Raw genomic sequence first — 13,555 nt, forward strand, 5'->3', positions numbered from 1 at the left:
GGCCGTCCTCATCATACTGAACACCGACATCGGAGATCTAGATCCAGGGGCAGATCCCCACCAACTCCTCACCAACACCCCTGTATATACTCTCGCTCTGGGAGAGGAACGCAGCTGTCCCAGGGGGAAATAGGTCCAGAGTCCCAAGACTTTCCTTCACAGCCCACGAAGGAGCAAACATACCAGCGAACTCAGGAACCAGAGGAGTTGGGGGAGGTTTATCCTAGCGGCTCCTCCTCGTCCTCCCCAGATGAGGCAGTTGTCCCCGGGGACATCTCCCCTCCAGATGACCTTAAACAATTCCAAGAGCTGTTCAAAAGAGTAGCATACGCGCAGGACGTTCAAATAGCAGAGGTGCAGGAGAAGCATCATAAACTCCTGAAAAATGTGAGACCTCCGGCTTCATCTAAAATTGCTATCCCACTGGACGAAGCCATTATGGAATCAGCCACTAACATGTGGCAGACTCCAGCCTCCATCCCGCCTACGAATAAAAGGGCAGATAAGAAATACTTCGTCCCAGCCAAGGGCATGGAATTCCTCTTTAGCCACCCACAGCCCAATTCTTTGGTGGTCGAATCGTCCCAACAGAGGTCAAAGACGCCTCAGTATAAATCAGGGGGGTCAGATAAAGATGCTAAGAAATTAGAACTGTTTGGCAGAAAGGTCTACTCCTCCTCTACGTTATTACTGAGAATGGCAAACTACACGGCACATTTATCAAACCATAACTTTGACAATTACTCTAGACTTACCTCTCTCATGGATTCCCTCCTGGAGGACAAGAAGCCAGTGTTAAAGGCGATCGTCCAGGAGGGCTACGCGGCCTCGCGAACAGGAGTTCAGATTGCCCTGGACGTGGCAGACACAGCGGCACGCTCAACAGCCGCAGCAGTGGTAATGCGTAGGGAATCCTGGCTCCAGACGTCTGGTATCCCCAGAGATCTACAGGCGAAGATCGTAGATCTTCCCTTCGACAAGCAAAAGCTGTTTGCACAATCAACCGACTCAGTCCTCCACTCTAGCAAAGATTCGAGGGCCACACTTAAGAACTTAGGTATCTACGCTCCTCCGTACAAGAAAAAGAAGTTCTATCCTCAGCAAAGGCGCTACGCTTACCAACCACAACGCGCACAATATCAGCGAGGCTATGACCAAGGGCGCCATCAACAGCAGCAACAGTACAGGGCCCCCAGGCGATGTTCTCAACAAAGTCGCACAACCTCGGGGCAAGCCCAGAGGCAGCAAGTTTGATGGGTATGTCAAGGACTGCACTATCAACACCATTGCTCAATGCCACTCTCACCTCATGTTCCATCATCACCTCAAACTGTTCTACTCCCAATGGCAAAACATCACAACAGACAAATGGGTGCTGGAAGTTATAGCCACGGGTTACACGATCCCCTTCCAGTCACTACCACTGACGAAACCTCCCACCCGGCCTCTTCTCAGGGACCCTTCTCACGAGGCGAGGCTGAAGCAGGAGGTAGATCACCTCATGTTCATAGGGGCGGTAGAAAGAGTACCGGAACAATTCCAAGGAAAAGGTTTTTACTCACAATACTTCCTAACAGAGAGGAAAACAGGAGGCTGGAGGCCGATTTTGGACCTACGGGGCCTAAACCGATACTTGCGCGAGCAGCGCTTCCGGATGATTACAGTTGCCTCCATACTTACGGCACTGAACGATGGAGACTGGTTTGCAGCCCTCGACTTACAAGACGCTTACTTTCATATAACAATCCATCCGGCACACAGACGCTTCCTCCGCTTCACGGTTGGCAGGCAGCATTTCCAATACAGGGTTCTTCTGTTCGGCCTATCCTCGGCACCCAGAGTCTTTACCAAAACCCTGGCAGTGGTATCAGCTTACCTGCACAGGCAGGGCGTGTTTATTTTTCCATATCTGGACGACTGCCTACTGAAAGGGGCCTCAAAGGCAGAGGTCCTACGCATGATATGTGTCACCGCGAACTCGTTTACTTTGCTGGGCCTAGTTATCAACCTCGCAAAGTCAAAGACTGAACCCACGCAAGATATAGAGTTCATAGGGGCGCACATAAACTCTATCGCATCAAGAGTATACCTGCCCGACGCCCGCTTCCAGACCATCAGATCCTTGGTACAAGTCATGATGTACAGCCCCGCGGTGCCGATCCTAACATGCCTGCAACTGTTGGGGCACATGGTGGCCGCCACGTTTGTGGTACAGAATGCCAGGTTACACATGCGAAGCCTGCAGCATTGGCTGGCGAGCATTTACAGACCAGCAGCCCATATCGTTCACAGGGTAGTATCGCACACGACGGAGGTACGGAAGTCGCTTGCGTGGTGGGCAGATCCCAAGAACCTGCTAGTGGGAGTACCCTTCCACCAACAGCAAATTTCTATTTTTCTTACAACCGACGCCTCCCACATAGGATGGGGAGCGCACATTGACAGCAAGGTGACGCAAGGGCTATGGTCCCCCGCGGAACAGACATTGCACATAAACATACTGGAGCTCAGAGCAATGTTCAATGCGTGCAGACATTTTCGGAAATACCTGCACGGCAAAGTAGTCGGGATCAATACCGACAATACCTCCCCCATGTTTTACATCAATCGACAAGGAGGGGCACGGTCCCGTGCGCTATGCGCAGAAGCAGTCCGATTGTGGAACTGGTGCATTGCCAACAACATAACGTTGAAAGCCTCGTACTTGCCGGGTGCCCACGACGTGAAGGCAGATCAGCTGAGCAGGCACTTTGCACTCAAGCACGAGTGGCAGATCCGTTCTGACCTGCTACGATGCCTATTTCGCACCTGCGGGTTTCCCCAAGTTGATTTGTTTGCCACCCAACGCAACAAGAAACGCCCTCAGTACTGCTCCAGAGCAGGAATAGGGCGGGGGTCCCTGGGGGACGCCTTCATGAGCTCATGGAAGGGCCCTCTACTCTACGCGTTTCCCCCCACAACACTTATCCACAAGGTTCTGCAGAAAGCCAGAAGGGAGAGAGCTCGCATGATACTCATAGTTCCAACCTGGGACCGACAACAATGGTTTCCCTTGCTTCTGCACATGTCAGATCATCCACCACTCCCCCTACCGGTAGCGCCGGACTTACTCACGCAGGCTCAGGGGTCCATAGTGCACCCGCTCCCTCAGGGACTCCGCTTACAAGCATGGTTAATCCATGGCTCAGCGCCTTAGAGAGCACGTGTACGGAGGGAGTAAGACAAGTCTTAGAGTGTAGCCGAAGGACCTCCACCAGGAGGACTTATGAACAGAAATGGACACGATTTAGCGCCTGGTGCTCTGCCAAACAGTTAGCTCCTCTTGACGTCCCTATAACTGTAATTCTGGAATACCTGCTGGACCTCAAACGAGATGGGCTCTCTCTATCCTCGCTAAAGGCCCACCTTGCAGCTATATCAGCTTTTTGGCACAAAGAGGAAGGGCCCACCGTATTCGTCCATCCTATCATCACAAGGTTCCTGAAGGGGCTGGTAAACCTGTACCCTCCTTGAAAACCGCTACCACCGTCATGGAGTGTGGACTCGGTACTCCACACGCTATCGGGACCACCCTTTGAACCATTAGCCACAGTACCCCTCCGACTACTTACCATGAAAACGACCTTCCTTCTTGCGATTACGTCAGCCCTCAGGGTGAGCGAGCTCGCAGCAGTGGTGGCAACGACACCCTGCACAGTATTCTCAAAAGAGGTGGTGATCTTATGGTTACACCCAGCCTTTGTTCCGAAAGTTTCCTCGGAGTTCCACATTAACGAACCAATAGTATTACCCTCGTTTTACCCGAAGCCTCACAGCTCCAGCAAGGAGGCGCGCCTGCATCTCCTAGATGTGAGGAGGGTGTTGGCCTTTTACAAAGACAGCACTAAGCCCTTCCAGAAAATGGGCAGGCTTCTGTGTCTCTCGCTCCCAGGTCGAAAGGGGAAGGCCTCTCTTCCCGGAGGATTTCAAATCACATTGTGTTCTGTATAAAACTGTGCTACGAGCTTCGAAAGACCCCTTTGCTAGCCCCGCCCAGGGCTCACTCCAGCAGAGCGGTGGCGGCATCAATGGCCTTCTTCAAGGGAATTGCACTGAAAGACATTTGCAGAGTGGCGACTTGGTCATCTTACGACACCTTCGCCAAGCATTATGCCCTGCATCGGGTGTTCAATGAGGATACCCGTCTGTTGACAGCAGTCCTCTCGAGGGCAAGCTGCACATGAATCGAGTACCCACCTCCTTACTTGGGGTTACTGCTGGGTAGTCACCTACTGTGGAGCACCCATGGGGACCACTCGAAGAAGAAAGAGAAGTTACTCACCTGTAGTAACGATGGTTCTTCAAGATGTGTCCCTGTGGGTGCTCCACTACCCACCCATCCTCCCCGCTTCGGATCTCTGTCCAGTGTTTTTCAGGAGCATCCGGGGCGGTTGGTCAAGGAACTGGTGGGGACCGGATCGTGCACATGACCGAGGGCACGCGAGGGAGCGGTGCACATCTGCGCATGCGCGATCCAGAAGAAACTGCTAGAAGAATTCCGATCTGCGGCGCTGGGGCGAGCCCGACACCTACTGTGGAGCACACACGGGGACACATCCCGAAGAACCATCGTTACTACAGGTGAGTAACTTCTCTTTTTTCTAAGTAGCTGTTAACTCGTTCCTTCCCTACTGAGGGCTCCCTCCACCTCCCCTTACTTCATCGTCTAGCACCGTAGTGTGGGAGCTGAACTTGCCGGTGAAGACTGAGGCAAAAAAAGCATTGAGTATTTCAGTTTTTCGTACATCATCTGTCACTCGGTTACCTCCCTCATCCAGTAACGGCCCCACACGTTCCCTGATAACCCATTTATTGTTAACATGTCTGTAGAAACCCTTCTTGTTACCCTTCACATCCCTTGCCAGCTGCAGTTCCAATTGTGCTTTCGCTTTCCTGATTACTGCCCGGCATCCTCCAGCTGTACATTTATACTCCTCCTTAGTCATCTGGCCAAGTTTCCACTTCTTATATGTATCCTTTTTGAGTTTAAGCTCACCAAGAATTTCCCTGTTAATCCAAGCTGGTTGCCTATAATGTTTGCATTTCTTACTATGCAGCAGGATGGTTTGTTCCTGTGCCTTCGGTAAGACTTCTTTAAAATACTGCCAGTTCTCTTGAACTCCTTCCCCCTTCATCTTCATTTCCCAAGGGATCCTGCTCATCAGTTCTCTCAGAGAGTTGAAGTTTGCTCATTTGAAGTCAAGGGTCTGTATGTTACTGCTCACCCTTCTTCCTTTTGTCTGGATCCTGAAATCTACCGTCTCATGGTCGCTGCAGCCCAGGCTGCCACCCACTTCTATTTCTCCTACTAGTTCTTCCCTGTTCGTGAGCAGCAGGTCAAGCTGCACATGGCCCCTGGTCAGTTCCTTCAGCACTCGTACCAGGAAGTTAGACCCAATATTCTCCAAAAACTTCCTGGATTGTCTGTGTGCTGCTGTATTGGTCTCCCAACAAGTGTCCGGATGATTAAAGTCTCCCATGAGAACCAGGGCCTGTGATTTGGAAGCTTCTCTGAGCTGTCTGAAGAAGACAACGTTCTCCCCCTGAGGGGCTGAGAACACAAGGTAGAAGACAGCAGAGTAGCCTCAGGAATGGAGGTTTAAGGACCCCTCCTCTGTCCCCAGGGAACATGGTTCTGCCTTGGCTGATACCTTGCTGAGGTGCTGAGGTTGGGACATGAACTTTGGCTTGGTGCTGCCTGGGGCTGAGAGCTAGAGACCCTCCCAGGCTGGAGCTGTCAGCTCCAGTACAGTCCTTGGCACTTGTCCAGTTGGCACCAGCTGTACAGCACAGTGGAGCTAGACTCAACTCCAGCCCCAGCGCGCTGCCGGGCTGGGCTGGGTGGTACCTGCAACATCAGAGGTGCATGAAGCTGCCAAGGACCTTTTGTGCCTCTGAGTACTGGACTCCTCTGGCACTCCTCTGACATGGACTCTCTGGCACCATTGTGAGTGCCAGGCTCTGCACACACTGCCACCGTGCCACCGCCATAGCCAGCCGTACCTCCGCGCCAGCGCCAAAGGAGCCACTGGGGCAAACTGAGAGGCAGCAGCTGATGCTGCTCACTCACAAGCTGCCGATGTTCTCGCCTTGCATCAGTCGAGCACTGCCTCCCCAGCAGCTCCGGCGGGCGCTGTGCCAACCCAGGGACTGGACTGTTCCTGCTCTCTCGGAGCTGGCGGCAGGAGCACTTCTCTCCTGTTTGGGTGACAGGAGGCCCCAGGTTCCTCCTCCTCCTGCTTTAGGCTCCTGCTCTTGTGCATCTCAGAGACCTAAATGCCTAAGTCCATCTAGAGACAGAGCTTTTCAGAGTCCATATAGTTGGCCTCTTGTGCCCCATCATGCTTCGTGTTGATGTTATCCTTTAAATCCTTTAAATCCTTTAAATCCACTTTAAATCCACTTTAAATCCACTATCCTTTAAATCCACTTTGGTACCAAATGACTGGAAGACGGCCAATATAACACCAATATTTAAAAAAGGCTCTAGAGGAGATCCTGGCAATTATAGACCGATAAGTTTAACATCAGTACCAGGCAAATTAGTAGAAACACTAGTAAAGAGTAAAATTGCAAGGCACATAGAAGAGCACGAATTGTTGGGCAAAAGTCAGCATGGTTTCTGCAGAGGGAAGTCGTGTCTGTCTAATCTATTAGAATTCTTTGAAGGGGTTAATAAACATGCGGACAAGGGGCACCCAGTGGACATAATATACCTAGATTTCCAGAAAGCCTTTGACACGGTCCCACACCAAAGGCTTTTATGTAAATTAGGTGGTCATGGGATAGGAGGAAAGGTCCTTTCATGGATCGGGAATTGGTTAAAAGACAGAAAACAAAGGGTGGGAATAAATGGTAAATTTTCACAATGGAGGGGGGTAACTAGTGGTGTTCCCCAGGGCTCAGTCCTGGGACCGATCCTGTTCAACTTGTTCATCAATGATCTGGAAAATGAGGTAAGCAGTGAGGTGGCAAAGTTTGCAGATGACACCAAGTTGTTCAGGACAGTCAAAACCAAAAGGGATTGTGAAGAACTACAAAAAGATCTCAGCAAACTGAGTGATTGGGCAGCAAAATGGCAAATGAAATTTAATGTGGGTAAGTGTAAGGTAATGCATGTTGGAAAAAATAACCCAAATTACACGTACTACATGATGGGGTCAAATTTAGCTACGACAGATCAGGAAAGGGATCTTGGAGTTATAGTGGATAGTTCTCTGAAGACATCCACGCAGTGTGCAGCGGCAGTTAGTAAGGCAAATAGGATGTTAGGAATTATTAAAAAAGGGATCGATAATAAGACAAAAGATATCATACTTCCCCTATATAAAACTATGGTACGCCCACATCTCGAGTACTGCGTGCAGATGTGGTCTCCTCACCTCAAAAAAGATATATTGGCATTAGAAAAGGTTCAGAAAAGGGCGACTAAGATGATTAGGGGCTTGGAAAGGGTCCCATATGGGGAGAGGCTAGAGAGACTGGGACTTTTCAGTTTGGAAAAGAGGCGATTGAGGGGCGATATGATAGAGGTATATAAAATCATGAATGGTGTGGAGAAAGTGAATATAGAAAAATTATTTACCTTTTCCCATAATACAAGAACTAGGGGACACCAAATGAAATTGATGGGTAGTGGGTTCAAAACTAATAAAAGGAAATTTTTCTTCACACAGCGCACAGTCAACCTGTGGAACTCCTTGCCCGAGGCGGCTGTGAAGGCCAGGACTCTATTAGGGTTTAAAAAAGAGCTTGATAAATTTTTGCAGGTCAGGTCCATAAATGGCTATTAGCCAGGGATAAAGTATGGTGCCCTAGCCTTCATAACAAGGGCAGGAGATGGATGGCAGGAGATAAATCACTTGTCTTCTGTTCTCCTTCTCTGGGGCGCCTGGCATTGGCCACCGTCGGCAGATGGGATGCTGGGCTTGATGGACCTTTGGTCTGACCCAGTATGGCCATTCTTATGTTCTTATGTTCTTATGATGTTGCTGGCCATGCCACGTGCCCACTGCTTCCAGAGCAGCCTTGCCCATTACACCCGTGTCTGTGTAATATGATGTGGTTTCTGGGCATAGCTAAAGAAGTCAACCCAGGGTATTGCTGCTTAAATCCGGGCCACTTACAGTCTCAGGCTGAGATTTCCTTCTCGCTAAGGCAAATCCAACCAGCCACCACAGCACCTATGCGAGCCCCACTGGCCAGCCAGAAGCCACACGAGCAAACCCACAGACTTCCCAGCTGCTGTACCAGCCCAGACCAGCAACCCCCAGCTCAGATGAACAGTTCTTACTGCACAGGTTCTCTTGGGCCCCAAAGGGTCCAGCCCCAGTCACCAGTCAATATACACTTGAATCTTACCCAAAACAACATGGAAATACCCAGATCTGTCAGATCTAAACATCTAAGGTTTATTCACAAGGCAAGAAAGAACAGGGTCAGAGAGAAGAATTGTTACAGCAGTACTTTACACACATCAGTTCCAGTTATTGATTCAGGCCAGTGATGTTCTATGCTTATCCTTGAAAATCTCTGAAGGACCACCCCCTCAGGGGTAAGGTTCCAGGTTACACGGTTTTAATCACTGGAGAACTGTAGATCTGGCCATCTGGGGTCAGCATGCTGGGACTTGGATCCTTGGAACAGGGACAAAAGACGTTCTCCCCAAGATGGACATCGCGAGGCGCTTCTATAGTTTTCTCCAGAGGAGGTGATGAGCCCTTTCTTTTTCTCGTAGGGGCTTTAGGGTCAATGTCGTCTGAGCCAGGTAAGCCACGGTGGCGAACGGCCGTTGGTCGCTGGCTTGGCCAGCGTGCCCCCATCTCTTACGTGGTAGGTGGAGTGGATATCTGGGCCTCTGATTTCCGTTCCTTTGCTCAGCCCAGCTCACCCGACCAGTGGGCTGCATTCCATTGACAAGTCCCATGCTTCTGGGATGTGGATTTGGCGTCTGAACCTTTGTTTAGCCCATTATCCTGTGGGGGCCGAGTTCACACCTCCCATTGTGAACCTTAGCACTAAAGCATTTCTAATACAATTACAGAGCTAGAACCCCTAACTCTACCTACGAACATAATAGGGACATGTCAGCAGCACACACAGAATCAGGACATCCTCAGCTTTCATTAGACATCTCAGGTGGCCCCCTGGGCACACTGTTTGGGGCCAGTAGATACAATGGACACACAAAATGGCGTCCATACCAAATGTAAAAGTCCAGCCACGTGACACCTATCTGCCTCGGCCAAAGAAGGCCCCCGGGCTCACAGCTGTGCCTGAACACTGTCCTTTGTGAGCCCCCAGTGCATGGCGATGGTGACGGCTTACTTCAGGAGGAGCAGTGTGCAAGTCTTGCTGTGTCTGCACAGCTGGTGCATCCGAGGCTGGCTCCGGACAAAAGATGGACAACCGACAATCCCAGTCCCAATTTTATTAAGGCAGTTCTCGGTATGAAAGCAGCACCAGCCCACATGCCTCAGAGCAGGTTCCACGCAACTCTGGACGTGTGTCCCATGCACCGGGCTCACCTTGGGATTCCTGTAGGAAGTGGCCGGATGCTCCTCGGGGACATGGAGGCTTGTGCATACATGACTCAGTAATCCAGTCAGTATCTGCGGTAAATCAGGAGGCACTGAAGTCTTTCTGCCCTCCATCAGGACATCCACTGGACATGCTAGTTCACACGCCTGCCTGGCTTCTCTCTTTCTTGGCTCGATGGATGATTCAGTCCAGCTTGTCCGTCTTCCTTCCCTTCCCTCCACAAGCCTCGTCCAGCAGGCGTCATCCTGAGGCTGGAGAGCAGCTACCAGTCTCTGAAGACGAGGACTTGACCAGTCAGGAGCTGTCCCTATGTATAAATGATCTGAAGCTTTGCATGGGGTAGCAGGCAGGGCAGGTCTGCCTGCCCCACATCAAAGGCAGTCCTTCACGTTGGCACAGGCAACACCACAGCTGTGGTTTTTGAACCGGCACGGCAGCGCTGTGTGCAGCAGGCTTGGCCTGGCTGCAGCAAACCTTTCATGGTTCTGCACGAGGCACGCAGTGATGCTCCCGTGTTTGCACCTTCTGGGACCATGGAGCCGCCTGGCAGACCATCTTGCCAGGGCCTTCAGGAGGGGCTGTGATGGGCTGCTCAAAACCCAAGAGCTCAGGTTGCTGGTTTAGGCACGGAGGACACCTGGAGTAGATCTGCTCACCACAAAGGAGAGGAGGAAGTGCCATCAGCTCTGCTCCAGGGCACATCACAGTCCAGATGTCATCCTGGGCCCACTGTGCATTCCCTCCCGTGCCTCTCATTCCAGAGGGGGCTCCCAGAGGCAAGCAGGGCTGTGTCAACTTGGCTTTCATAACCCCTGCTTGGCCACGGCATCAGTGGTGCTCAGTGGCTCCTCCCTGGAGAGCATGGTCAGACCCTGGGCACACGTCCACCCTGTCAGGGACCCCGCTTCAGTGCATGGGGCACACACACCTTGTGTGGGATGGAGATGTGCAACCTGCTGTAAAGCCCGTCTGCCGCAGGGCAGGGGAGTAACCATTTTGTATTGACCCTGTGGCTCTACCCACACCGCTGCTGCTGGGTGGCAGGTCTGTTGTTCCCCGCCAGTGGTCCATGGACCGGTGGGAGTCTGCAAACGATGGGCCACATTTCCAAAGGGGCCCACACCTCCAGCTGTCATTGCAGGAGTTTGCAAACCACTGGTATGGATGAAATAACGGGGCTCAAAGAGTCAAAGATGCGAATGTGGTCCTGAAGCTGTCCCGTGTTAAACACCACTTGCTTGGACACAACAGTGCCAGGCTGGCACAGCCCAGTGTTATTGGAAAATGGTGCGTGTTCTCCTTCTTACTGTACAGCCCTAAAATCAATCGCCTGGGCTGTAACTTCCACTCACTCCAGTGTACGGTCTGTAGAGCAGTCCTGCGCTGTGTCTCAGTTTAGTTTGTACTGACATTGTTAGTGCTTTTTCTGTAACTTCTTGTAAAGCCTAGCAAATCTCTAGCTATGCGGCGGTACCCCTGTAAGATGTCTGCATACCCCCAGGGAGCGCTTACCCCTGGGAGAACTGCTGGTTGAGGGCACTGCCGTTAGCAGACACTTCCTGGTCACAGGCTCACAGCCTTGCTCAGCTAGGTCCGACTCGTTACCCAGGGGGAAAAGGGAGAGCGTGAGCCTGCAGCAGGCAGGCCAGGGGAGGGAGGGCAGGAAGGACCAGGACACAAGCTGAGGGACAGGAAGAATGAAGTCTCACATCCCAAGGGGAGTTCTGGATTTGGCTGGAACCAGTGAAGACGGTGGTGCCATTACGTCCCTCCTTCTGGCCAGGTTACCTGCAAGGGTTGGGATGATGGGGGCCCAAGGTCCCAGAAGAAGGGAGCAGTGAAGCTAGGGTTGGAAATCTCACTGCGCTTGCTACTCCCCGGTCAGTCACCGGCAGCACGGTAGCCAGCAGTTCCCCTCTGCTCGTGTTCATGCCCCATCTCTGTTCTTTGAAGGACTCCAGTTCAGTTCTCTCAGCCCGCACATCTCTTGCAGCCGCGCGATCTGAACCCTGCCCAGCTGCTCTATCAGGAGCCCTTTGGCGTTGGCTCATTCGGTCTCTGTCCCTCCAGGGTGGCCAACAGACTTCACCGGGCCCTGGGCAGGAGGGCGGGAGTGGAGGGGCTGAAGGGTTGGGTCTGTGGTGGAAATGGTGGTGCAGGGGGTAGCCTCCCCGAGCACGCTCAGGGCGCGCCACCGAAGGCGCCGGCAGCACTTTCCAAGGGCAGGCTTGCTGCTCCTGCTGGGAACAGGGCTTGCTTCCCAGGGCATGGCTCTCTTCCCAGGTCTGAAGAGGAACCCTTGCTGGGTGGAGAGGTTCAACGTGCAGTTTCTGGGCTCGGTGGAGGTCCCATATCACCAGGGAAATGGCATCCTGTGCGCAGCCATGCAGAAGGTGAGGCCGAGATCTGCAGGGAGCCTGCGGCAGGCAGGCCAGCAACGTGGGTCGCTGGAGTCCAGGGGCACCACCTTGAACTTCTCAGGGCATTGCTGTGCTAACCCAGCTACCGCAGTGCTACACTGTCCCAGCAGGGGGCGCTGTCGGGAACGGGGCAGGAGCGCTGGCAGTGGGGGAGCCCCCAGCTACCCCAGTGCTACACTGTCCCAGCAGGGGGCGCTGTCGGGAACGGGGCAGGAGCGCTGGCAGTGGGGGAGCCCCCAGCTACCCCAGTGCTACACTGTCCCAGCAGGGGGCGCTGGCTGTGGGGGAGCCCCCAGCTACCCCAGTCCCGGCCTGTCCCAGCAGGGGGCGCTGTCGGGAGCGGGGCAGGAGCGCTGGCTGTGGGGGAGCCCCCAGCTACCCCAGTCCCGGCCTGTCCCAGCAGGGGGCGCTGTCGGGAGCGGGGCAGGAGCGCTGGCTGCAGAAGGAGGGCCCTGTGCATGCAGCCATCTCTGCTGATCCTAGCTAGCAGGATCCTGTTTCCATGGCTCCCAGCCTGGCCTCTCTTCCTGCTTATGCTCTCCCTGGGCATTTCCAGATTGCCACCACCCGGAAGCTGACAGTGCATTTGCGGCCACCGGCCACTTGTGACCTGGAAATAACACTGCAGGGCATCAAGCTGATCCTGACGGTGAATGAGTACAGCCGGGATGAGGAGGTGAGGGGAGCTGGGGACCGCTGGGCTGGGACTGAGAGGTGGGGGGATATGGCCCTTCGCTGGGTGACTGGCTGCAAACACGGAGGATAAGTAACAGGCAGCAGGGTTTGTGAAGAGCAGATCACATCAGAGCACCCGGCTGGTCTGGCCAGGGGAAGAAGCAGAGTTCCTACTGATTGCTCGCCCCCATGGGCGGAATACGTATTGTTATCTGCACCGAGGCCGTGCGGACGTGCACCCCTGACAGAAACAGGCTGCCGGCTGCAGGAGCTCTGCTGGTCGGCTGGGAGCACCTGCCTCAGCCAACGGGGTGCATGTAACGAGCCTCTTGGTGAGGAGGAAGCGTGGCTGCAGTATACCGACGTTAGGAAGGCTCTTGATGTTGTGTCACATGACCTTCTCGTTAACAAACGAGGGACACAGTCCGGCCAGAGCTGGCACGTAACTGGCTGGACGAGCGTTTGCAGGGCACAGATGTCGGTGGTTCGGTCTCAGTGAGAGGAAGGGCGCATGAGTGGCCTGCTCCCGGGGTCGGTTCTGTCGCTGTCTCCAGTGAGGGTTTCACTAACGGTGTGGCGCACGCTCGTTTGCGGACAGTCCCTCGCCGGGAGAGGCTGCCGGCGCCGGGCAGAATGGGTGTGTGATTCCAGAGGAGCTGGGCACACGGGAGAACAGGTCTGAGGTAGCTAGAATGACCAAGTTCTCTGCTCAGGAAGGCGCAGGGAATGGGCAGTGCCCACCGAGGACGGAGCGCTGCTGCCAGGTGGCACTGGCAGCACCAGCCGGGAGCCAGCCTGGGCACAAGGAGCTGTGCCAGGGTTAGACTGCGACTTGGCCAATGGATACGTGGCCTCAGCTGGAGCCAGGCCAGGCCAAAGCT

At 53.5% G+C, this 13,555-nt stretch overlaps 1 protein-coding gene across 2 annotated transcripts in view; it reads left to right on the forward strand.

The window, feature by feature from the left end:
• MAPK8IP2 (mitogen-activated protein kinase 8 interacting protein 2) overlaps positions 1 to 13,555 on the forward strand; it is a 92,280-nt gene that overhangs the window by 67,319 nt on the left and 11,406 nt on the right. For both annotated transcript variants that reach the window (XM_074984255.1, XM_074984256.1), the window contains 2 exons: positions 11,863 to 11,972; positions 12,556 to 12,675. In XM_074984255.1, coding sequence (XP_074840356.1) covers positions 11,863 to 11,972; positions 12,556 to 12,675 — 230 coding nt within the window. The remainder of the gene's footprint in view (positions 1 to 11,862; positions 11,973 to 12,555; positions 12,676 to 13,555) is intronic.

This window comes from Carettochelys insculpta, chromosome 1 (genome assembly GCF_033958435.1).
Source record: "Carettochelys insculpta isolate YL-2023 chromosome 1, ASM3395843v1, whole genome shotgun sequence".
In the NCBI taxonomy this organism is placed as follows: Eukaryota; Metazoa; Chordata; order Testudines; family Carettochelyidae; genus Carettochelys; species Carettochelys insculpta.